General features: G+C 45.1%; 1 protein-coding gene across 2 annotated transcripts; it reads left to right on the top strand.

Annotated features, from left to right (window-relative positions):
- Positions 1-26109, top strand: vrk1 (VRK serine/threonine kinase 1). Of its 2 annotated transcripts, XM_061743253.1 has the most exons (13): positions 1-184; positions 1207-1262; positions 2725-2794; positions 3852-3939; positions 7211-7319; positions 7598-7690; positions 9056-9188; positions 15798-15918; positions 23391-23449; positions 24017-24192; positions 24789-24876; positions 25622-25683; positions 25726-26109. In XM_061743253.1, exons 1-13 carry the CDS (start codon positions 25-27, stop codon positions 25843-25845), a joined length of 1335 nt encoding a protein of 444 aa, XP_061599237.1. In that variant the 5' UTR covers positions 1-24; the 3' UTR covers positions 25846-26109. The 2 variants fall into 2 exon arrangements, with proteins under 2 accessions (XP_061599237.1, XP_061599236.1); XM_061743252.1 differs by having other exon boundaries at positions 25622-26109.

The following is a 26109-nucleotide window of genomic DNA, read 5'->3' as shown; positions in this document are numbered from 1 at the left end:
TAATTATAATTTCAGAGATTTCTGATGCCGCCCAAAGCCAAGGCGGCCGTCCGAGCTCGGGCTCCGGCCAAGAGGAAGCTGGCGGAGGAATTTCCTCCTGGAGAAGTTCTGACGGACGTCGGGAAGAAATCCTGGAAACTCGGACCCCCGGTGGGCCGGGGGGGGTTCGGCCTGCTGTACCTGGGTAAGAAACACCTTTAAGAAACACCTGATGTACCTGGGTAAGAAACACCTTTAAGAAACACCTGATGTACCTGGGTAAGAAACACCTTTAAGAAACACCTGATGTACCTGGGTAAGAAACACCTTTAAGAAACACCTGATGTACCTGGGTAAGAAACACCTTTAAGAAACACCTGATGTACCTGGGTAGGAAACACCTGGATCAACTGATCCTGGTTCTGGTTTGGATCTGGTTCTGGATCTGGATCTGGTTCCTCCTTCTCAAACACAAACTGATCTCAGGGGAAATTGAAGCTCCGAATAAACTGAAACTCATTTCCTCTGCAGATGATGCTCTGGTGTATTTATTAGTGATGCACCAAAATGAAATGGCCGAAAATAATAATAAACACTTGGCCGAATACTGAATAACATACCGAATAATGGTTCTTTGCAGTTTCTCCATTTTTTCACCATTGCATGAATTAAATAAATGTGTTTTAGGCATGGCCTTTCAAAGAAAAAAAATATTTTACAAAATTACAAGGTAGAAATATTTTTTGAACATGAACAACTGAACATTTTTTAATTTCCCAGCATTTCTTAAATATTTCAGCAGATATTATACCAACAAGGCACAGTAACTTAAAATAAATACATTAGCAAAATACATTTTTGGCCATCTTTGAGCTTATATTAGGCTGAACTGACTGCTGAAGAATTGTAACATAGGCCTTAAAACAAAAAAATGCATTAAAGTGCATTGAAAAAGAAGTGGATAAAACAAAATAAAGAAAATCAAGTAGTATTAAGTATTAATGTGGGAAGGGATTGATTTGCTTTTTCTTTATTTTGTTTAATCCACTTCTTTTGCGTCATCTAAGCACGCCGTTATTAATTGTTCGTTTTTTTCCCCGAACATCCAAAGTGTTTTTTTTGCTATTTTCAGCCGAACAATTTCGGTTACCGAACATTCGGTGCATCTCTAGTATTTATGGATAAATAACGGTATTTATGTGATTAATTTCTCTGTTTCCTCTCCAGCGGATCGTAACTCTGACCGACCCGTCGGTTCTGACGCTCCGTTTGTCGTCAAAGTGGTAAGAATCACAAACTCCCACAAACTCCCTCTGATATTTGAATCTCATGAGTCTTCCCAGTAAAAAGTCCTTGAGGCCCCGTTTCCACATGTCAGAAACATTGGTGTTTTCCTGCGTTTTGTTCGTTCGTTTACACGAAAACGAAGCTCAAAGTCTCCAAAAACCATCATTCCTGAAAACTCCGTCCAAAGTGTAGATTTTTCAAACCTCCGTCTTCACGTTTGCTTGTAAACGGAGAGAAACGGACATTTATTCTTCAGAACGTCACATTATGAGACAGAAACGTCACCAGCGTCATGAGTGACACCTGTGGTTACAATTAGTTTGTAACCGTCAATATTTTCTTATATTTGACCTGTTTTATATTCTAACGTCACACTTAAAAGTAACTCCACTTCTCTGTCACTCCAAACCAAAGACTCTGGTTCATCTTGGAAGTAACTGGAAGTTACTTGTGTCATTTGTTGATGTTTTTTTCCAGGATTCTGATTGGCTAGCATGACTTTATCTTCTGGTTACACTGCCCCCTGTAGGTTTGGCTGCTCATAGCACCTTAACAGATATTTATGCAGGTTCCTGGAAATGATGGGATTTTTATAAACGTACATGGGGAAATATCCGTTTTTGAGAAATTTTGAGAAAAAATATGAAATGTCGAGAAAAAAATAAAAAATTTTGAGAGAAAAGTCGAAATCTTGAGAAAAAAGTTGACGTTTTAGAGAAAAGTCGAAATTTTGAGTAAAAAAAGGCGAAATTTTGAGAAAAAAGTTGAAAATTTGAGAACAAAGTCGAAATTTTGAGGAAAAAAGTCGAAATCTTGAGAAAAGTCGAAATTTTGAGAAAAAAAAAAGGCCAGAAAAAAGTCGAAAATTTGAGAAAAAAGTCCAAATTATGAGAAAAAAAGTCGAGAAAAAAGTCAAAATTCAGAGAAAAAAGTCTCGACATGAAATGTCGAGAAAAGAATCAAAATTTTGAGAGAAAAGTCGAAATCTTGAGAAAAAAGTTGAAATTTTTAGAGAAAAGTCGAAATTTTGAGTAAAAAAAGGCGAAGTTTTGAGAAAAAAGTCGAAAATTTGAGAACAAAGTCGAAATCTTGAGAAAAGTCGAAATTTTGAAGAAAAAAAAAGTCGAAAATTTGAGAAAAAAGTCAAACTTTTGAGGAAAAAAAGTCTAAAAATTTTGACTTTTTCTCAAAATTTTGAGAAAAAAGGTCAAAGTCAAAATTCGGAGAAAAATGTCAAGAAAAAAATCAAAATGTTGAGAAGTAAGACTTTATCTTCTCGTTACACTGCCCCCTGTAGGTTTGGCTGCTCATAGCACCTTAACAGATATTTATGCAGGTTCCTGGAAATGATGGGGTTTTTATAAACGTAGAGGGAAATATCTGTTTTTGTAAATACCCGGCTACGTGGAAACGTGGTCTGGTTCTGGTTCTTCTGGTCTGATTGTGTTTTCTCCTCAGGAACCGAGTGATAACGGGCCGTTATTCTGTGAGCAGCATTTCTACATGAGAGCCGGCGAGCCGGAGCTGAGTGAGTCACCTGACCTGAAGCCCCGCCCCCTCACGCATCTTTTTTCTTTGACTTTTTTCTCGACATTTCTAAGTTTTTCTGGAAGTGCATAATGAATAAATAAATCTCCCCCAGTTCTAACTAATATAGAAACTAATAATAACTAATAATTAATAACTAATATAGAAACATGCAGCATGTGTTTCTTCATTCTAATTCTGATACAAGACTTTTCATGTTTTGCGGCTACAGACAGATTAGTTCTTTGTCTGTTTGGTCCAATATGGATCTTTGGTTTCGACTGCTGATCTACAACAACAATCCAGACGTCAGGCTGCCCTGACGATTAGGTGAATATTAGCAGACGATTAGCTTAATATTTGCAGGAACCAGATTTTTATTCCTTCAGGATCTGGGTCTTGGTAAATATTAGTCCCTGCAGCCGATGACGCCCCAGCACGCTGGCCACGCCCCTTACTGACCACGCCCCTTACTGGCCACACCCCCTTCCTGACCCGCCCAGAAAACACAGACTGATGTCAACATTCCATCTCAGTTATTGCCTGATCTTGTTATTTCCTGATCTTGTTATTTCCTGATCTTGTTATTGCCTGATCTTGTTATTGCCTGATCTTGTTATTGCCTGATCTTGTTATTCCCTGATCTTGTTATTGCCTGATCTTGTTATTGCCTGATCTTGTTATTGCCTGATCTTGTTATTGCCTGATCTTGTTATTGCCTGATCTTGTTATTGCCTGATCTTGTTATTGCCTGATCTTGTTATTGCCTGATCTTGTTATTGCCTGATCTTGTTATTGCCTGATCTTGTTATTGCCTGATCTTGTTATTGCCTGATCTTGTTATTGCCTGATCTTGTTATTGCCTGATCTTGTTATTGCCTGATCTTGTTATTGCCTGATCTTGTTATTTCCTGATCTTGTTATTCCCTGATCTTGTTATTCCCTGATCTTGTTATTCCCTGATCTTGTTATTTCCTGATCTTGTTATGCCCTGATCTCGTTATTCCCTGATCTTGTTATTTCCGGATCTTGTTATTTCCTGATCTTCTCTCCTGCAGTTAAGACGTGGATGAAAACTCACAAGCTGAAACACCTGGGAGTTCCTCGGTTCTGGGGGTTCGGCCTGCACGAGACCGGAGGAAACAAGTGAGTCTTTACTTATACTAGATTAAAGTACTACTATACTACCTAATGCTAGATTAAAGTACAACTTTACTACCTAATACTAGATTAAAGTACTACTATACTACCTAACGCTACACGAGACCGGAGGAAACAAGTGAGTGGTTACTAACTATACTACTTAATACTAGGTTAAAGTACAACTATACTACCTAATACTAGATTAAAGTACTACTATACTACCTAACGCTGCACGAGACCGGAGGAAACAAGTGAGTGGTTACTAACTATACTACTTAATACTAGGTTAAAGTACAACTATACTACCTAATACTAGATTAAAGTACTACTATACTACCTAACGCTGCACGAGACCGGAGGAAACAAGTGAGTGGTTACTAACTATACTACATAATACTAGGTTAAAGTACAACTATACTACCTAATACTAGGTTAAAGTACAACTATACTACCTAATACTAGGTTAAAGTACAACTATACTACCTAATACTAGGTTAAAGTACAACTATACTACCTAATACTAGGTTAAAGTACAACTTTACTACCTAATACTAGATTAACTAGACCCTCCATGAATCCGCGATTCCGCGATCGCGGAAATTTCCGCGGATTTCACGGCTGTCCGTGGATTTACAGACCTTCCGTGGATTTCAATGTCTGGTGCAGAAAAATCACTTTTTTTACATGTAATTTTCATCCCGGCCGCTAGATGTCGCACATAGGTAGTAACACTAGCCGGATAAGGAAACAAACAGTCACCAGCATCGGTCCTTGGCTTCCACGGAGACATAAAGTAAAGTTTAAACTATTAACTACATACTGTAGATATGGGGAGACATTACTACATACAGCATAAAGAAAACCTTCAGTTATGGAGCGATTTCTCCGTCCGGTGCCCAGTAAGTCAAATGCCGCGTTCCATTCACCTCGGAAGTCGGAACTGGGAACTGGGAATGGCAGCCATCTTGGAATGGTAACTCGGGGGTGGTGAAGCTTCTCCCACTTTCCCAGTAGGAAATCCCACTTCAAGGGGCATTCCAGTTGAAAATTCCGACTGGGAACTGGGAAATCCCCACTTCCGAGGACAAATAGTACTGTTCCCTGAACACTGGTTTTCCCAGTGTTCAGGGAACAGTACTATACTGCATTTCACAGTGTCAGCATTTTATATTTTTATTTTTACTGCAAATGGCCTTCTCTTTTCGTTGCAAATAAATATGCCAAAGTGGGACAAAGAAAATGTTGATGTTCATTATTTTATAACCAGTAATAGTATGTTACACACTGTTTTACAGTTTTAGAGTGTTTTGGTAAAAATTTACCTAATTTTTACATTAAAAATATATATTTTTTAATGCCCGCGGAATATTAACTTTCAAGCTGCGGAATCAAGAATTCCTCTCCGCGGAATTTAAACTTTTTCTTTGCAGATTCCTGGAGGGTCTAATTAAAGTACAACTTTACTACCTAATACTAGATTAAAGTACAAGTTTACTACCTAATACTAGGTTAAAGTAAAACTATACTACCTAATACTAGGTTAAAGTACAACTATACTACCTAATACTAGGTTAAAGTACAACTATACTACCTAATACTAGATTAAAGTACAACTATACTACCTAATACTAGAATAAAGTAGAACTCCATGAACTTCTCTCAGAGCTGCTCCTCAGCCAATGTCCTTGATGTTATCAGACGGCTCGGTCAGTTCTGATCCAGGTCCACAGATGTTCCTGGGAGGGGAGGGTTAGTGGGGGCAGAGTCACTTGTTTACATTCCACCAGGGAGATTGTGTTTGGAGCAGCCGGCCAAGCTGCCCTGTCAAGGCCAGATGATAGAATCAACAATTGTATTGAAAGAAAAGAAACAGGCAGCCTCAGTAATTTTCCGTCTGCCTTCAGTCTCTGGTTCATCAATGGCGACTCCAAACAGACGAATTTGTGATCAATTCCCGCCAAGCCGAGCTTCCAACTTCTCCAAGGTGTTATCCATCTTGCCAATGAGCTCAAAGACGCCGCCAGCCTGCGATTCTGTTCAAGAATCGCATCCAGCTTGTGGTTTTGCTCTCCCAGCGTTAAAGTCTGAGTGTTGATCGCCTTGCTTGATCCTTCAGCCACGTCCGGCAGCTCTGAAAGAGCCAGAGCAGCTGTCGACGACTTATGCGTTTGTCTGTAGACTAGGAATCCTCCCCACTCCAATTAGCAGAAATCAGCAGAAAATATCTGATCTTTTCTCCTGCAGGTATCGCTTCATCATGATATTTACCTGATCTTTTATTTCTCTTTATTCCTGCAGGTATCGCTTCATTGTGATATTTACCTGATCTTTTATTTCTCTTTATTCCCGCAGGTATCGCTTCATTGTGATATTTACCTGATCTTTTATTTCTCTTTATTCCTGCAGGTATCGCTTCATTGTGATATTTACCTGATCTTTTTCTCCTGCAGGTATCGTGATATTTACCTGATCTTTTCTCCTGCAGGTATCGGTGATATTTACCTGATCTTTTTCTCCTGCAGGTATCGTGATATTTACCTGATCTTTTCTCCAGCAGGTATCGGTGACAGGTACAGCTTCATCGTTATATTTACCTGATCTTTTCTCCTGCAGGTACCGCTTCATCGTGATATTTACCTGATCTTTTATTTCTCTTTATTCCTGCAGGTACGGCTTCATCGTGATATGTACCTGATCTTTTATTTCTCTTTATTTCTACAGGTACCGCTTCATCGTGATATTTACCTGATCTTTTATTTCTCTTTATTTCTGCAGGTGTCGCTTCATCGTGATATTTACCTGATCTTTATTTACCTGATCTTTTATTTCTCTTTATTTCTGCAGGTGTCGCTTCATCGTGATATTTACCTGATCTTTTATTTCTCTTTAATTCTGCAGGTACCGCTTCATCGTGATATTTACCTGATCTTTATTTACCTGATCTTTACCTGATCTTTTCTCCTGCAGGTACCGCTTCATCGTGATATTTACCTGATCTTTATTTACCTGATCTTTACCTGATCTTTTCCTGATCTTTTCTCCTGCAGGTACCGCTTCGTCGTGTTATTTGCTTGATCTTTTATTTCTCTTTATTTCTGCAGGTATCGCTTCATCGTGATATTTACCTGATCTTTTATTTCTCTTTATTTCTGCAGGTATCGCTTCATCGTGATATTTACCTGATCTTTACCTGATCTTTTATTTCTCTTTATTTCTGCAGGTACCGCTTCATCGTGATATTTACCTGATCTTTTCCTGATCTTTTCTCCTGCAGGTACCGCTTCATCGTGATCGACAGACTGGGCACAGATCTGCAGAAGAAGTTTGAGGAAAGTGGGAGGAAGTTCCCCAGAAAACTGGTGCTGCAGCTCGGACTCCGTCTGGTGGGTTCACCGGTCCTGGACCTGGAATGGGGGGGGACTCAGGTCCAGACCCAGACCTGCAGGTCCTCTACAGACCACTAGGGTCTGGATCTGCTGGTTCCTGGGGGGGGGACTCAGGTCTGGATCCAGAGTCTGGGGGACTGGAGTTTTCTCTTGATGTAAACCTGGATCTGGTCTCTAAGCTGTATTGTGTCTCTGTGTCTCAGCTGGACGTCCTGGAGTTTTCTCTCTTTTCTTGACTCTAACCTGTATGTTGTCTCTGTGTGTCTCTGTTCCAGCTGGACGTCCTGGAGTTCATCCACCAGAACGAGTACGTCCACGCCGACATCAAGGCCTCCAACCTGCTGCTGAGCTACCGGGACCCGGACCAGGTCAGTACCAGAACCAGAACCAGAACCAGTACCAGTACCGGGACCAGTACCGAGACCGGACCAGGTCATTATGATTCACAAATGCACACGACACGATCCACAAATGCAAAGGACACGATTCACAAATGCACACGCCGATCCACAAATGCACAGGACGAGATTCATTTGTCTGTGAGCTGCGCTTTTGCGAGTGAGTTTTGAGACTCCCCTGACGTGACTCGATCCACAAATACGTAAATCGTCCCCCACGTGGGGTTCGCTCGTACGATGGGCTGAAACTAAGGAAGACGTCTGTTTGGTTGCAGATCTTTCCGTGTTAACAACTTATCTGTGGATCGAGTCACGTCAGGGGAGTCTCAAAAGTCACTCGCAAATGCAGCGCGCTCGCGCGCACACACCCGTTCAGTCTGAGCAGCTTCCACTCACCTCGTTCCTTGCAGCAAGACGCCACGTGTTGTTTTATTTACCCGACTGTGAATGAGGCGCAAGCCGGTGACGTTGCGCGTCCTAGCTCCATTTCACTCTCATCCCAACTTAATGCGGAAAATACGCAGGGATTGTGAAATCAAGCGAGCCCCAAACTAGGACTGAACAATTTTTGAAAATAATCTAATTGCGATTTTTTTTTCCTCAATATTGCGATTGCGATTTAATATGCCATTATTTTTTCAAGGTCCTGTTCTCATCTATTTTTCAACTACACAAGCAATAAATCAGTCTGTTTTATAATAAACAATGTCAGATTTATTTAAAGCACAGATTACAACAATAAAGAAAACAAATCTGTGGCTTTACCTCTTTAACACGTCGACACACGTCTGTACGGCGCACGCGTCGCCGCGTACCCTACGGCGTAGGCTCTGAGTTGGTGTAACGCAGAACCATAAATCTGGCTTCACTGTCCGCCGGAGCGCGCTCGTGCTCGGCGCCGCGCACCGCCGACTCCGCGCTCATATATTTAATACATTTATAAAGCCCATATATTTATAAAGCCCCGCCTGGTCGAGCCCTAACACTGAGGCCATGGTAGATACAGTAGGTTACACGCAGACACGCCGCACTGTCGACTTGTTTTCCCTGCCGGCAACGTGACCAGATCACGTGATCTTGTCAAATCGCAGCCTTTGTGGTTAGAAAATCTCGTTTTATCACATTGCGATATTATCGCAAATGCAATTAATCGTTCAGCCCTACCCCAAACAATCAAGCGCCATTTGCTTGATTATGCGGGAACTTCTGGAGGGTCTGAATACGGCTCTTTCCACATTGTGGGTGTGTGTTGCAGGTTTACCTGCTGGACTACGGCCTGGCTCAGGTCCAGGTCCAGGTCCAGGTCCAGGTCTCAGTTCCCGGTCTGTGTTTCAGGTCTACCTGCTGGACTACGGCCTGGCGTACCGCTACGCCCCCGACGGCGTCCACAAACCGTACAGGGAGGATCCCAAACGCTGCCACGACGGAACCATCGAGTTCACCAGCATCGACGCCCACACCGGAGTCGGTGAGTGATTGACAGCTGGGGCTGTAACAATATATGGTGCCACGAAATTTCACGATACAAAAACGTCACGATACGTGTCGTGGAGGTGACAAACTGTATCTGATATTGGGTTATTAATATTAATCTATTGTGTTGACTAGTAACGACCGCCCCTCGACCCGCGGACCAAAATCTTCCTCCGCTCAGAAGAAACTAGTCCCGTTTTGGTCCCGATCACGGGACTCTTAGAGTTTTGAGCTCTGAACTTTTACGTCTGGTGTAGAGTTAAGCCTTACCTTATTAAATTAAACCTTTTTTGGGTCGGGGAAAACTTCTTCAGAATTCGAGAGTACTTTACTGTCCCTCAACAGTGTAGGATTTTAGAACATCAACACAGCACCTAGTGCCGTACTGTGGCGTATCACTCCGCCCAATCTAAAACAGACTAATCACTACAGATAAACTGACTAGTGTCATTATAGTCCCTGATTTACATCACAATATAAAGAATAGATTTATAAAATAATGAAATAACCTTCTTAACAAAAATAAATCTCCTCTTACACTTATAAGGTGAGCATGAATCAATCTGTTTTATGATGTAAAATTGTATGTATTTATTTACTTTTATTTATTTATTTAATTTTAGTTGTTAAATTTCTGGAAAATAAAAAAGTCAAATCATACATGAGAGAAACTATTCAGTTTGTGGCTAAATATTTGTACTTGTATGAAACTGAAGATCATAATGCAAACCTGACATTTACTTTTAGTTCAGTTTGTGGAAAATGGTTGGCCTGGCTTTCTCTTTAAAACTTAAACAGTTATAAAGCATTACAAACTGGAACAATAGGGCAAACGCACAGTATTGTTTTGTATTTTGTGTCTTTCAAATAAAAGACATTTTTTCCAGTCATATGTTCCTCATTCAAGGTTGTTAAAAAAATACTGCTATAATATCGTATCGTTATCGTGACCTCAATATCGTGTATCGTACCGTATCGTGAGATTAGTGTATCGTTACACCCTACAGCTGGCTCGGCCAATGGCTGGCCGTCGTCACACAGGAGTCGGTGAGTGATTGACAGCTGGCTCAGCCAAGCAGCTAGACGTTCGTAAGCGTCGGCTAAAAACGGCTATAACTTCTGATTTCACCGTCAAGACAAAAGGCTCAACGGCCACGGTTACATGAGACCGATGACCCAATGAGACCAATGACCCAATGACCCCAATGACCCAATGAGACCGATGACCCAATGAGACCAATGACCCAATGAGACCAATGACCCAATGACCCCAATGAGACCAATGACCCAATGACCCCAATGACCCCAATGACCCAATGAGACCAATGACCCAATGACCCCAATGACCCCAATGACCCAATGAGACCAATGACCCAATGAGACCAATGACCCAATGAGACCAATGACCCAATGAGACCAATGAACCAATGACCCAATGAGACCAATGACCCAATGAGACCAATGACCCAATGAGACCAATGACCCAATGAGACCAATGAACCAATGACCCAATGACCCAATGAGACCAATGACCCAATGAGACCAATGACCCAATGACCCAATGACCCCAATGACCCAATGAGACCAATGACCCAATGACCCAATGAGACCAATGACCCAATGAGACCAATGACCCAATGAGACCAATGACCCAATGACCCAATGAGACCAATGACCCAATGAGACCAATGACCCAATGAGACCAATGACCCAATGAGACCAATGACCCAATGAGACCAATGAACCAATGACCCAATGACCCAATGAGACCAATGACCCAATGAGACCAATGACCCAATGACCCAATGAGACCAATGACCCAATGAGACCAATGACCCAATGACCCAATGAGACCAATGACCCAATGAGACCAATGAACCAATGACCCAATGACCCAATGAGACCAATGACCCAATGAGACCAATGACCCAATGAGACCAATGAACCAATGACCCAATGAACCAATGACCCAATGAACCAATGAGACCAATGACCCAATGAGACCAATGACCCAATGAGACCAATGAGACCAATGACCCAATGAGACCAATGACCCAATGACCCAATGAGACCAATGACCCAATGAGACCAATGAACCAATGACCCAATGAGACCAATGAGACCAATGACCCAATGAGACCAATGACCCAATGAGACCAATGACCCAATGAGACCAATGACCCAATGACCCAATGAGACCAATGAGACCAATGACCCAATGAGACCAATGACCCAATGAGACCAATGACCCAATGACCCAATGAGACCAATGAACCAATGACCCAATGAGACCAATGACCCAATGAGACCAATGACCCAATGACCCAATGACCCAATGAGACCAATGACCCAATGAGACCAATGACCCAATGAGACCAATGACCCAATGAGACCAATGAGACCAATGACCCAATGAGACCAATGAGACCAATGAGACCAATGACCCAATGAGACCAATGACCCAATGAGACCAATGAACCAATGACCCAATGAGACCAATGAGACCAATGACCCAATGAGACCAATGAGACCAATGACCCAATGAGACCAATGACCCAATGAGACCAATGAACCAATGACCCAATGAGACCAATGAGACCAATGACCCAATGAGACCAATGAACCAATGACCCAATGAGACCAATGACCCAATGAGACCAATGAGACCAATGACCCAATGACCCAATGAGACCAATGACCCAATGAGACCAATGACCCAATGAGACCAATGACCCAATGAGACCAATGACCCAATGAGACCAATGACCCAATGAGACCAATGACCCAATGACCCAATGACCCGATGACCCAATGAGACCGATGGATCACGGGACTCTTAGAGTTTTGAGCTCTGAACTTTTACGTCTGGTGTAGAGTTAAGCCTTACCTTATTAAATTAAACCTTTTTTGGGTCGGGGAAAACTTCTTCAGAATTCGAGAGTACTTTAATGTCCCTCAACAGTGTAGGATTTTAGAACATCAACACAGCACCTAGTGCCGTACTGTGGCGTATCACTCCGCCCAATCTAAAACAGACTAATCACTACAGATAAACTGACTAGTGTCATTATAGTCCCTGATTTACATCAGAATATATTTATAAAATAATGAAATAACCTTCTTAACAAAAATAAATCTCCTCTTACACTTATAAGGTGAGCATGAATCAATCTTTGTTATGATGTAAAATTGTATGTATTTATTTACTTTTATTTATTTATTTAATTTTATTGTTAAATTTCTGGAAAATAAAAAAGTCAAATCATACATGAGAGAAACTATTCAGTTTGTGTCTAAATATTTGTACTTGTATGAAACTGAAGATGCATAATGCAAACCTGACATTTACTTTTAGTTCAGTTTGTGGAAAATGTTTGGCCTGTCTTTCTCTTTAAAACTTAAACAGTTATAAAGCATTACAAACTGGAACAATAGGGCAAACGCACAGTATTGTTTTGTATTTTGTGTCTTTCAAATAAAAGACATTTTTTCCAGTCATATGTTCCTCATTCAAGGTTGTTAAAAAAATACTGCTATAATATCGTATCGTTATCGTGACCTCAATATCGTGTATCGTACCGTATCGTGAGATTAGTGTATCGTTACACCCTACAGCTGGCTCGGCCAATGGCTGGCCGTCGTCACACAGGAGTCGGTGAGTGATTGACAGCTGGCTCAGCCAAGCAGCTAGACGTTCGTAAGCGTCGGCTAAAAACGGCTATAACTTCTGATTTCACCGTCAAGACAAAAGGCTCAACGGCCACGGTTACATGAGACCGATGACCCAATGAGACCAATGACCCAATGACCCCAATGACCCAATGAGACCAATGACCCAATGACCCCAATGACCCCAATGACCCAATGACCCCAATGACCCAATGAGACCAATGACCCAATGAGACCAATGACCCAATGAGACCAATGACCCAATGAGACCAATGAACCAATGACCCAATGAGACCAATGACCCAATGAGACCAATGACCCAATGACCCCAATGACCCAATGACCCAATGACCCAATGACCCCAATGACCCAATGACCCCAATGACCCAATGAGACCAATGACCCAATGACCCCAATGACCCAATGACCCCAATGACCCAATGAGACCAATGACCCAATGACCCCAATGACCCAATGACCCCAATGACCCAATGAGACCAATGACCCAATGACCCAATGAGACCAATGACCCAATGAGACCAATGACCCAATGAGACCAATGACCCAATGACCCCAATGACCCAATGAGACCAATGACCCAATGAGACCAATGACCCAATGAGACCAATGACCCAATGACCCCAATGACCCAATGACCCCAATGACCCAATGAGACCAATGACCCAATGACCCCAATGACCCAATGACCCCAATGACCCAATGAGACCAATGACCCAATGACCCAATGACCCAATGAACCAATGACCCAATGACCCAATGAGACCAATGACCCAATGAGACCAATGACCCAATGAGACCAATGAACCAATGACCCAATGACCCAATGAGACCAATGACCCAATGAGACCAATGACCCAATGACCCAATGAGACCAATGAACCAATGACCCAATGAGACCAATGACCCAATGAGACCAATGAACCAATGACCCAATGAGACCAATGACCCAATGAGACCAATGACCCAATGACCCCAATGACCCAATGACCCAATGACCCAATGACCCAATGACCCCAATGACCCAATGACCCCAATGACCCAATGAGACCAATGACCCAATGACCCCAATGACCCCAATGACCCAATGACCCCAATGACCCAATGAGACCAATGACCCAATGACCCAATGAGACCAATGACCCAATGAGACCAATGACCCAATGAGACCAATGACCCAATGACCCCAATGACCCAATGACCCCAATGACCCAATGAGACCAATGACCCAATGACCCCAATGACCCAATGACCCCAATGACCCAATGAGACCAATGACCCAATGACCCAATGAGACCAATGAACCAATGACCCAATGACCCAATGAGACCAATGACCCAATGAGACCAATGACCCAATGAGACCAATGACCCAATGAGACCAATGAACCAATGACCCAATGACCCAATGAGACCAATGACCCAATGAGACCAATGACCCAATGACCCAATGAACCAATGAGACCAATGACCCAATGACCCAATGAGACCAATGACCCAATGAGACCAATGACCCAATGAGACCAATGACCCAATGAGACCAATGACCCAATGAGACCAATGACCCAATGAGACCAATGACCCAATGAGACCAATGAACCAATGACCCAATGAACCAATGACCCAATGAACCAATGAGACCAATGAACCAATGAGACCAATGACCCAATGACCCAATGACCCAATGAGACCAATGAACCAATGACCCAATGAGACCAATGACCCAATGAGACCAATGAACCAATGACCCAATGAGACCAATGAACCAATGACCCAATGAGACCAATGACCCAATGAGACCAATGACCCAATGAGACCAATGACCCAATGAGACCAATGACCCAATGAGACCAATGACCCAATGAGACCAATGACCCAATGAGACCAATGAGACCAATGACCCAATGAGACCAATGAGACCAATGAGACCAATGAGACCAATGAGACCAATGACCCAATGAGACCAATGACCCAATGAGACCAATGAACCAATGACCCAATGAGACCAATGAGACCAATGACCCAATGAGACCAATGAGACCAATGACCCAATGAGACCAATGACCCAATGAGACCAATGACCCAATGACCCAATGAGACCAATGACCCAATGACCCAATGAGACTAATGACCCAATGAGACCAATGACCCAATGAGACCAATGACCCAATGAGACCAATGACCCAATGACCCAATGAGACCAATGACCCAATGAGACCAATGAGACCAATGACCCAATGACCCAATGACCCAATGAGACCGATGACCCAATGAGACCAATGACCCAATGAGACCAATGACCCAATGAGACCAATGACCCAATGAGACCAATGACCCAATGAGACCAATGACCCAATGAGACCAATGACCCAATGAGACCAATGACCCAATGAGACCAATGACCCAATGAGACCAATGACCCAATGAGACCAATGACCCAATGACCCGATGACCCAATGAGACCAATGAGACCAATGGAAACCACGTTTGATGGTCTTTCTCCAATTCCTCTAGAAAATATTTCTTGATTTCGTCTTCTTCTTCTGCTGGTGCAGTCGTTGATACAGCGCCTCACACTGGCGTAATGCTGCAACTGCAGTTTAAAATAACATCCATCCAGTCCAACGCTGCCAGGAAATAACAGCTTTCATGACGACAGAGTTTTGAGAGCTGGTGGAACGAAGTTAGGCGGAGGCTCCTAACTAATGTGTGAGGGAAAAACCCCGATCTGGTTCATGACAATTGGTTCTGATGGTTCTGTTGGTTCTGATGATGGTTCTGTTGGTTCCTCGTGGTTCTGATGGTTCTGATGGTTCTGGTTCTGGTTCCAGCCTGCTCCAGACGCAGTGACCTGGAGATCTTGATGGTTCTGGTTCTGGTGGTTCTGGTTCTGATGATGGTTCTGGTTGTGGTTCCAGCCTGCTCCAGACGCAGTGACCTGGAGATCCTCTCCTACTGTCTCCTCCAATGGTTGTGTGGACGACTGCCCTGGGAGGACCGGCTGCAGGACCCGGTCTACGTCAGGGACGCCAAGACCAGGTGAGACCAGTGGAGACCGGACCAGTAGAGACCGGACCAGTAGAGACCATTAGAGACCAGCAGAGACTGGACCACTAGAGACCACTAGAGACCACTAGAGACCAGTAGAGACCAGTAGAGACCAGTAGAGACCAGTAGAGACCAGTAGAGACCAGTAGAGACCAGTAGAGACCAGTAGAGACCAGTAGAGACCACTAGAGACCAGTAGAGACCACTAGAGACCAGTAGAGACCACTAGAGACCAGTAGAGACCAGTAGAGACCAGTAGAGACCACTAGAGACCAGTAGAGACCACTAGAGACCAGTAGAGACCAGTAGAGACCAGTAGAGACCAGTAGAGACCAGTAGAGACCAGTAGAGACCACTAGAGACCAGTAGAGACCACTAGAGACCACTAGAGACCAGTAGAGACCACTAGAGACCACTAGAGACCACTAGAGACCAGTAGAGACCACTAGAGACCACTAGAGACCAGTAGAGACCACTAGAGACCAGTAGAGACCAGTAGAGACCAGTAGAGACCAGTAGAGACCAGTAGAGACCAGTAGAGACCACTAGAGACCACTAGAGACCACTAGAGACCACTAGAGACCAGTAGAGACCAGTAGAGACCACTAGAGACTATTAAGAGACCAGTAGAGACCAGTAGAGACCAGTAGAGACCAGTAGAGACCAGTAGAGACCACTAGAGACCAGTAGAGACCAGTAGAGACCAGTAGAGACCAGTAGAGACCACTAGAGACCACTAGAGACCACTAGAGACCACTAGAGACCACTAGAGACCAGTAGAGACCACTAGAGACCAGTAGAGACCACTAGAGACCACTAGAGACCACTAGAGACCACTAGAGACCACTAGAGACCACTAGAGACCAGTAGAGACCACTAGAGACCACTAGAGACCAGTAGAGACCAGTAGAGACCAGTAGAGACCAGTAGAGACCAGTAGAGACCAGTAGAGACCACTAGAGACCAGTAGAGACCAGTAGAGACCACTAGAGACCACTAGAGACCAGTAGAGACCACTAGAGACCACTAGAGACCAGTAGAGACCACTAGAGACCAGTAGAGACCACTATAGACCAGTAGAGACCACTAGAGACCAGTAGAGACCAGTAGAGACCAGTAGAGACCACTAGAGACCAGTAGAGACCACTAGAGACCACTAGAGACCACTAGAGACCAGTAGAGACCACTAGAGACCAGTAGAGACCACTAGAGACCACTAGAGACCAGTAGAGACCAGTAGAGACCAGTAGAGACCAGTAGAGACCACTAGAGACCAGTAGAGACCACTATAGACCACTAGAGACCACTAGAGACCACTAGAGACCAGTAGAGACCAGTAGAGACCACTAGAGACCAGTAGAGACCACTAGAGACCACTAGAGACCACTAGAGACCAGTAGAGACCACTAGAGACCAGTAGAGACCACTAGAGACCACTAGAGACCACTAGAGACCAGTAGAGACCAGTAGAGACCAGTAGAGACCACTAGAGACTATTAAGAGACCAGTAGAGACCACTAGAGACCACTAGAGACCACTAGAGACCACTAGAGACCACTAGAGACCACTAGAGACCACTAGAGACCACTAGAGACCAGTAGAGACCAGTAGAGACCAGTAGAGACCAGTAGAGACCAGTAGAGACCAGTAGAGACCAGTAGAGACCAGTAGAGACCAGTAGAGACCAGTAGAGACCACTAGAGACCAGTAGAGACCAGTAGAGACCAGTAGAGACCAGTAGAGACCAGTAGAGACCAGTAGAGACCAGTAGAGACCAGTAGAGACCACTAGAGACCAGTAGAGACCAGTAGAGACCAGTAGAGACCAGTAGAGACCACTAGAGACCAGTAGAGACCAGTAGAGACCAGTAGAGACCAGTAGAGACCAGTAGAGACCAGTAGAGACCAGTAGAGACCAGTAGAGACCAGTAGAGACCGGACCAGTAGAGACCAGTAGAGACCACTAGAGACCAGTAGAGACCAGTAGAGACCACTAGAGACCACTAGAGACCAGTAGAGACCACTAGAGACCACTAGAGACCAGTAGAGACCAGTAGAGACCAGTAGAGACCACTAGAGACCAGTAGAGACCACTAGAGACCAGTAGAGACCACTAGAGACCACTAGAGACCAGTAGAGACCACTAGAGACCAGTAGAGACCACTAGAGACCACTAGAGACCACTAGAGACCAGTAGAGACCAGTAGAGACCACTAGAGACCAGTAGAGACCACTAGAGACCAGTAGAGACCACTAGAGACCACTAGAGACCAGTAGAGACCAGTAGAGACCACTAGAGACCACTAGAGACCACTAGAGACCACTAGAGACCAGTAGAGACCACTAGAGACCACTAGAGACCACTAGAGACCACTAGAGACCAGTAGAGACCACTAGAGACCAGTAGAGACCACTAGAGACCACTAGAGACCACTAGAGACCAGTAGAGACCACTAGAGACCAGTAGAGACCACTAGAGACCAGTAGAGACCACTAGAGACCAGTAGAGACCACTAGAGACCACTAGAGACCACTAGAGACCACTAGAGACCACTAGAGACCACTAGAGACCACTAGAGACCACTAGAGACCACTAGAGACCAGTAGAGACCAGTAGAGACCACTAGAGACCACTAGAGACCAGTAGAGACCACTAGAGACCAGTAGAGACCAGTAGAGACCACTAGAGACCAGTAGAGACCACTAGAGACCAGTAGAGACCACTAGAGACCAGTAGAGACCAGTAGAGACCAGTAGAGACCACTAGAGACCAGTAGAGACCAGTAGAGACCACTAGAGACCACTAGAGACCACTAGAGACCACTAGAGACCACTAGAGACCATTAGAGACCACTAGAGACCAGTAGAGACCACTAGAGACCACTAGAGACCACTAGAGACCAGTAGAGACCACTAGAGACCACTAGAGACCACTAGAGACCACTAGAGACCAGTAGAGACCAGTAGAGACCACTAGAGACCAGTAGAGACCACTAGAGACCAGTAGAGACCACTAGAGACCAGTAGAGACCAGTAGAGACCAGTAGAGACCACTAGAGACCACTAGAGACCACTAGAGACCACTAGAGACCAGTAGAGACCAGTAGAGACCACTAGAGACCACTAGAGACCACTAGAGACCACTAGAGACCAGTAGAGACCACTAGAGACCACTAGAGACCAGTAGAGACCAGTAGAGACCAGTAGAGACCACTAGAGACCAGTAGAGACCAGTAGAGACCACTAGAGACCACTAGAGACCACTAGAGACCACTAGAGACCAGTAGAGACCAGTAGAGACCACTAGAGACCACTAGAGACCAGTAGAGACCACTAGAGACCAGTAGAGACCAGTAGAGACCACTAGAGACCACTAGAGACCACTAGAGACCAGTAGAGACCAGTAGAGACCAGTAGAGACCACTAGAGACCACTAGAGACCAGTAGAGACCAGTAGAGACCAGTAGAGACCACTAGAGACCAGTAGAGACCACTAGAGACCACTAGAGACCAGTAGAGACCAGTAGAGACCACTAGAGACCACTAGAGACCACTAGAGACCAGTAGAGACCAGTAGAGACCAGTAGAGACCACTAGAGACCACTAGAGACCAGTAGAGACCAGTAGAGACCAGTAGAGACCACTAGAGACCAGTAGAGACCACTAGAGACCACTAGAGACCACTAGAGACCACTAGAGACCACTAGAGACCACTAGAGACCACTAGAGACCAGTAGAGACCACTAGAGACCACTAGAGACCACTAGAGACCAGTAGAGACCAGTAGAGACCACTAGAGACCAGTAGAGACCACTAGAGACCACTAGAGACCACTAGAGACCAGTAGAGACCAGTAGAGACCAGTAGAGACCACTAGAGACCAGTAGAGACCACTAGAGACCACTAGAGACCACTAGAGACCACTAGAGACCACTAGAGACCACTAGAGACCACTAGAGACCACTAGAGACCACTAGAGACCAGTAGAGACCACTAGAGACCACTAGAGACCACTAGAGACCACTAGAGACCAGTAGAGACCAGTAGAGACCACTAGAGACCACTAGAGACCACTAGAGACCACTAGAGACCAGTAGAGACCAGTAGAGACCAGTAGAGACCAGTAGAGACCAGTAGAGACCAGTAGAGACCACTAGAGACCACTAGAGACCAGTAGAGACCAGTAGAGACCAGTAGAGACCACTAGAGACCAGTAGAGACCACTAGAGACCACTAGAGACCACTAGAGACCACTAGAGACCACTAGAGACCACTAGAGACCACTAGAGACCACTAGAGACCAGTAGAGACCAGTAGAGACCACTAGAGACCACTAGAGACCACTAGAGACCACTAGAGACCAGTAGAGACCAGTAGAGACCAGTAGAGACCAGTAGAGACCAGTAGAGACCAGTAGAGACCAGTAGAGACCAGTAGAGACCAGTAGAGACCAGTAGAGACCAGTAGAGACCACTAGAGACCACTAGAGACCACTATAGACCAGTAGAGACCAGTAGAGACCAGTAGAGACCACTAGAGACCAGTAGAGACCAGTAGAGACCAGTAGAGACCACTAGAGACCACTAGAGACCAGTAGAGACCAGTAGAGACCAGTAGAGACCAGTAGAGACCAGTAGAGACCACTAGAGACCAGTAGAGACCAGTAGAGACCACTAGAGACCAGTAGAGACCAGTAGAGACCAGTAGAGACCAGTAGAGACCAGTAGAGACCAGTAGAGACCAGTAGAGACCAGTAGAGACCAGTAGAGACCAGTAGAGACCAGTAGAGACCAGTAGAGACCAGTAGAGACCACTAGAGACCACTAGAGACCACTAGAGACCACTAGAGACCAGTAGAGACCAGTAGAGACCACTAGAGACCACTAGAGACCAGTAGAGACCAGTAGAGACCAGTAGAGACCAGTAGAGACCAGTAGAGACCAGTAGAGACCAGTAGAGACCAGTAGAGACCAGTAGAGACCACTAGAGACCACTAGAGACCACTAGAGACCACTAGAGACCACTAGAGACCAGTAGAGACCAGTAGAGACCAGTAGAGACCAGTAGAGACTATTAGAGACCACTAGAGACCACTAGAGACCACTAGAGACCACTAGAGACCACTAGAGACCACTAGAGACCACTAGAGACCACTAGAGACCAGTAGAGACCAGTAGAGACTATTAGAGACCAGTAGAGACCAGTAGAGACCACTAGAGACCACTAGAGACCAGTAGAGACCACTAGAGACCACTAGAGACCACTAGAGACCACTAGAGACCACTAGAGACCACTAGAGACCAGTAGAGACCAGTAGAGACCACTAGAGACCAGTAGAGACCACTAGAGACCAGTAGAGACTATTAGAGACCACTATAGACCAGTAGAGACCAGTAGAGACCAGTAGAGACCACTAGAGACCACTAGAGACCACTAGAGACCACTAGAGACCACTAGAGACCACTAGAGACCAGTAGAGACCAGTAGAGACCACTAGAGACCAGTAGAGACCACTAGAGACCACTAGAGACCACTAGAGACCAGTAGAGACCACTAGAGACCACTAGAGACCAGTAGAGACCAGTAGAGACCAGTAGAGACCACTAGAGACCAGTAGAGACTATTAGAGACCACTAGAGACCACTAGAGACCAGTAGAGACCAGTAGAGACCAGTAGAGACCAGTAGAGACCACTAGAGACCAGTAGAGACCAGTAGAGACCAGTAGAGACCAGTAGAGACCAGTAGAGACCAGTAGAGACCAGTAGAGACCAGTAGAGACCAGTAGAGACCAGTAGAGACCAGTAGAGACCAGTAGAGACCACTAGAGACCACTAGAGACCAGTAGAGACCAGTAGAGACCAGTAGAGACCAGTAGAGACCAGTAGAGACCAGTAGAGACCACTAGAGACCACTAGAGACCACTAGAGACCAGTAGAGACCAGTAGAGACCACTAGAGACCAGTAGAGACCAGTAGAGACCAGTAGAGACCAGACCAGTAGAGACCAGTAGAGACCAGTAGAGACCAGTAGAGACCACTAGAGACCAGTAGAGACCAGTAGAGACCACTAGAGACCACTAGAGACCAGTAGAGACCAGTAGAGACCAGTAGAGACCAGTAGAGACCAGTAGAGACCAGTAGAGACCACTAGAGACCACTAGAGACCAGTAGAGACCAGTAGAGACCAGTAGAGACCAGTAGAGACCAGTAGAGACCAGTAGAGACCACTAGAGACCACTAGAGACCAGTAGAGACCAGTAGAGACCACTAGAGACCAGTAGAGACCAGTAGAGACCAGTAGAGACCAGTAGAGACCACTAGAGACCACTAGAGACCAGTAGAGACCAGTAGAGACCAGTAGAGACCAGTAGAGACCAGTAGAGACCAGTAGAGACCAGTAGAGACCAGTAGAGACCAGTAGAGACCAGTAGAGACCAGTAGAGACCAGTAGAGACCAGTAGAGACCAGTAGAGACCAGTAGAGACCAGTAGAGACCAGTAGAGACCAGTAGAGACCACTAGAGACCACTAGAGACCAGTAGAGACCAGTAGAGACCAGTAGAGACCAGTAGAGACCAGTAGAGACCAGTAGAGACCACTAGAGACCACTAGAGACCACTAGAGACCAGTAGAGACCAGTAGAGACCACTAGAGACCAGTAGAGACCAGTAGAGACCAGTAGAGACCAGACCAGTAGAGACCAGTAGAGACCACTAGAGACCACTAGAGACCAGTAGAGACCACTAGAGACCACTAGAGACCACTAGAGACCACTAGAGACCAGTAGAGACCAGTAGAGACCAGTAGAGACCAGTAGAGACCACTAGAGACCACTAGAGACCACTAGAGACCAGTAGAGACCACTAGAGACCAGTAGAGACCACTAGAGACCAGTAGAGACCACTAGAGACCACTAGAGACCACTAGAGACCAGTAGAGACCAGTAGAGACCAGTAGAGACCAGTAGAGACCAGTAGAGACCACTAGAGACCACTAGAGACCAGTAGAGACCAGTAGAGACCAGTAGAGACCAGTAGAGACCAGTAGAGACCAGTAGAGACCACTATAGACCAGTAGAGACCAGTAGAGACCAGTAGAGACCACTAGAGACCACTAGAGACCACTAGAGACCACTAGAGACCAGTAGAGACCAGTAGAGACCAGTAGAGACCAGTAGAGACCAGTAGAGACCACTAGAGACCACTAGAGACCACTAGAGACCAGTAGAGACCAGTAGAGACCAGTAGAGACCAGTAGAGACCAGTAGAGACCAGTACAGACTAGCAGAGACCAGTAGAGACTAGCAGAGACCAGTAGAGACCAGTAGAGACCAGTAGAGACCAGTAGAGACCAGTAGAGACCACTAGAGACCAGTACAGACCAGCAGACCCCCCTCTGGTACCAGAACTTCTCAGCGTTATCTCAGCAAGAACTGACCTGGACTCGTCTCCTCTTTCTCCCCAGGAGTAGAGAAAACATCCCCGAGTTCCTGAAGCAGTGCTTCCCCTCGCAGGACCCCCCAGGTAAGACCTGGTTCAGTTCCTGAAGCAGTGCTTCCCCTCCCAGGACCCCCCAGGTGAGATCTGGTTCAGGTTTATCCAACTGGATGACCGGGGGTGGGGACCGCAGGCAGGTGGAAGCAGCAGCTCCCGAAGCTCCGGCCCAATCATCAAGTCCCAGGTTGGTTCAGGGTCGGGGAAAGGTTTAGAAGGGGCAGGGCCAGGGAGAGGAGTCTTGACGGACAAACCTCTCCCCCGCCCAAAAGGGGCCGTTACCCTGACCGGGCCGTTACCCTGCCCCTCTCACTCCCACACTGCAGGATCCGGTGTTTTACATTCAAGAATGGATCCCTGGGGGGGCATGTAGGGAAAAGAGTAGAGGCCCCACAATGGAGCCCTGAGGAACACCAAGGCACCACTGCTGCTGGGGGGGGTCTGGACCAGAACAGAGGGGCTGCTGGGTAAAGACCTGTCCTGTTCCAGGGGAGATCCGGAGCTTCCTGGAGCTGGTCTGGTCTCTGGTTCTAACGGGTCCTGGTTCTAACGGGTCCTGGTTCTAACGGGTCCACCGTGTCCTGGTTCTGGTTCCAGGGGAGATCCGGAGCTTCCTGGAGCTGGTCTGGTCTCTGGAGTACCAGGACAAACCTCCGTACGAGAAGCTGCGCTCCGTCCTGCAGACGGGGCTGAAGAACATCCGGGCCACCGACGACGGCAAGCTGGACTTCCCCCCCGCCGTCGCCGCGGCAACGGAGCCGCCTCCCGCCAAGGTGAGACCCCGTGACCTCTGACCCGTCACCTGACTCAGGAAAACCAGAGGAACGGGTTGTTAGTACGCCTGGGTTGAAAAAATCAATTTTCTGATTCTAAATCAATTCTCATATTCCTAAAAATCCATTCATATGTCTAAAGATCGATTTTTTTTATTTTACAACTTTTGGTATTTTTTTGTTTATGCCCAAAAAAGGAATGTTTTGAAGAACTGGGGCCATGTTTTTGCCTTTTAAATATGTTTAAAGGTGTGAAAACATTACAATTTTCAGTTATAACTCAAATCAAATCAAACTTTATTTGTAAAGCACCTTTCATACAAAAAATGCAACGCAAAGTGCTTTTCATAAAACAAATAAACATAAAACGTACTAATGCCCCTGATGAACTAATCCCCAGTTAGAATGAAACAGGAAGTTCTAACGGCACAATTAACCCCCTAGTCTCCTGGCTGGCTCGCCAATTAACTTCATAGCTGTTTCCCATCAGTCCAGTGTTTGACTGGAGGTGGACGGAGGAATCGAATCAATTCCTGACATTTGAATGGATCCCCAGCCCTAAAGCTGTTAGTAATATTAGTTTATTTTCCCTCCAGAAAACCACCAAGAGGAAGAAAGCAGCAGCTAAAGGTGCCGAGGAAGACGGGAGTCCCGTCAAGAAACAGAAGGTTTCCAAGGCAACAGGTGGGTTCAGCTGCAACAACAACTTCATTTATACAGCGTCTTATATTATTACGATTATAACGATTGTCGATTCGATTCTTCGATTATAACGATTGTCGATTCGATTATTGGTGCCACGATTCTTGGATTATTGTGATTTTTAATGCTTTTTTCCATACAAGATTGATTGTGTCTTCATCTGTGGCTACATCTGTAAATAAATAGCCAATCAATGAACTCAGTTCCTCTAACAACACTCATTAATAAATAACAAGGTTTTTTGAACATTTGACATGTATTTTTTATTTTCTGACTATGTAAACATTGTCTCTTTGACTTCCTTAACTTTGACCAGGGAAAGCTGCACTTGCATGAGAGCGCCCTCTATTGGTGGAAACACTGAAAACGGTCAATCCCTGGATTTAATGAGTTCATTAATTCAAGTAAACCAGATATGTACTTAGTGTAAACATATCTGCCATATTTACAGTGAACAATAAGAAATGTGCATTCTTGAAAATGAAATGATTCAGCAGCTTATTCAGTCTGGAATCTGGATAGGATTACTTAATTAAAATTAATTCTAAATCGTCACGTGACGCATCGCGATGCATCGACACATCGATGAATTGCACCCACCTCTAGTGTTTACATGGCCGTGCAAAACCGGGTTATTGCTAATATTCCGGTTTTAAAAGGGTTATTGATGCTGGAAACACAGTCAGTGGTTGTGAATCTTCACGGGTAAATGTTTTTTCTCCCGCAGAGCTCAACGGCGTGAAGACGAGTCCCAAGAAGAGTTCCAAGGTCGCTCTGAAGAGTCCCAAGGTCGCTCTAAAGAGTCCCAAGGTCGCTCTGAAGAGTCCCAAGGTCGCTCTGAAAGACCAGAAGGTTCCACGGAAACTCGTAGAGCCTAAAAGCGTCCGGCCGGTCGCCACGGCAACGCCCGGAATCTCCCAGAGAACCAGAGCCAAGAGAGTCGTCAGCTGACGTCGTCACGTTCGTCCTCTTCTCTTCTATCTCCCCATCCCTCATGTTTTATACTGATCTGTTCAAATAAAGAATATTAAAGTTAACCACATTTTTTATGAATTGTTGCAGCCGCATGTGAAAGAGAAATGATGTCGGGTTCAATCCAGAATGATAAAAATACAACAAAGATGAAGGAAAGGAAACAGAAGAACATAATTAAAAAGAAAAAAAACAGACAAATACAGAGGAAAAAGTACGACAGAGTATTAGGACCAAACTAAG

This window comes from Cololabis saira, chromosome 16, assembly GCF_033807715.1.
Source record: "Cololabis saira isolate AMF1-May2022 chromosome 16, fColSai1.1, whole genome shotgun sequence".
NCBI lineage: Eukaryota > Metazoa > Chordata > Actinopteri > Beloniformes > Belonidae > Cololabis > Cololabis saira.
This window is presented reverse-complemented; position numbering and strand designations above follow the sequence as displayed.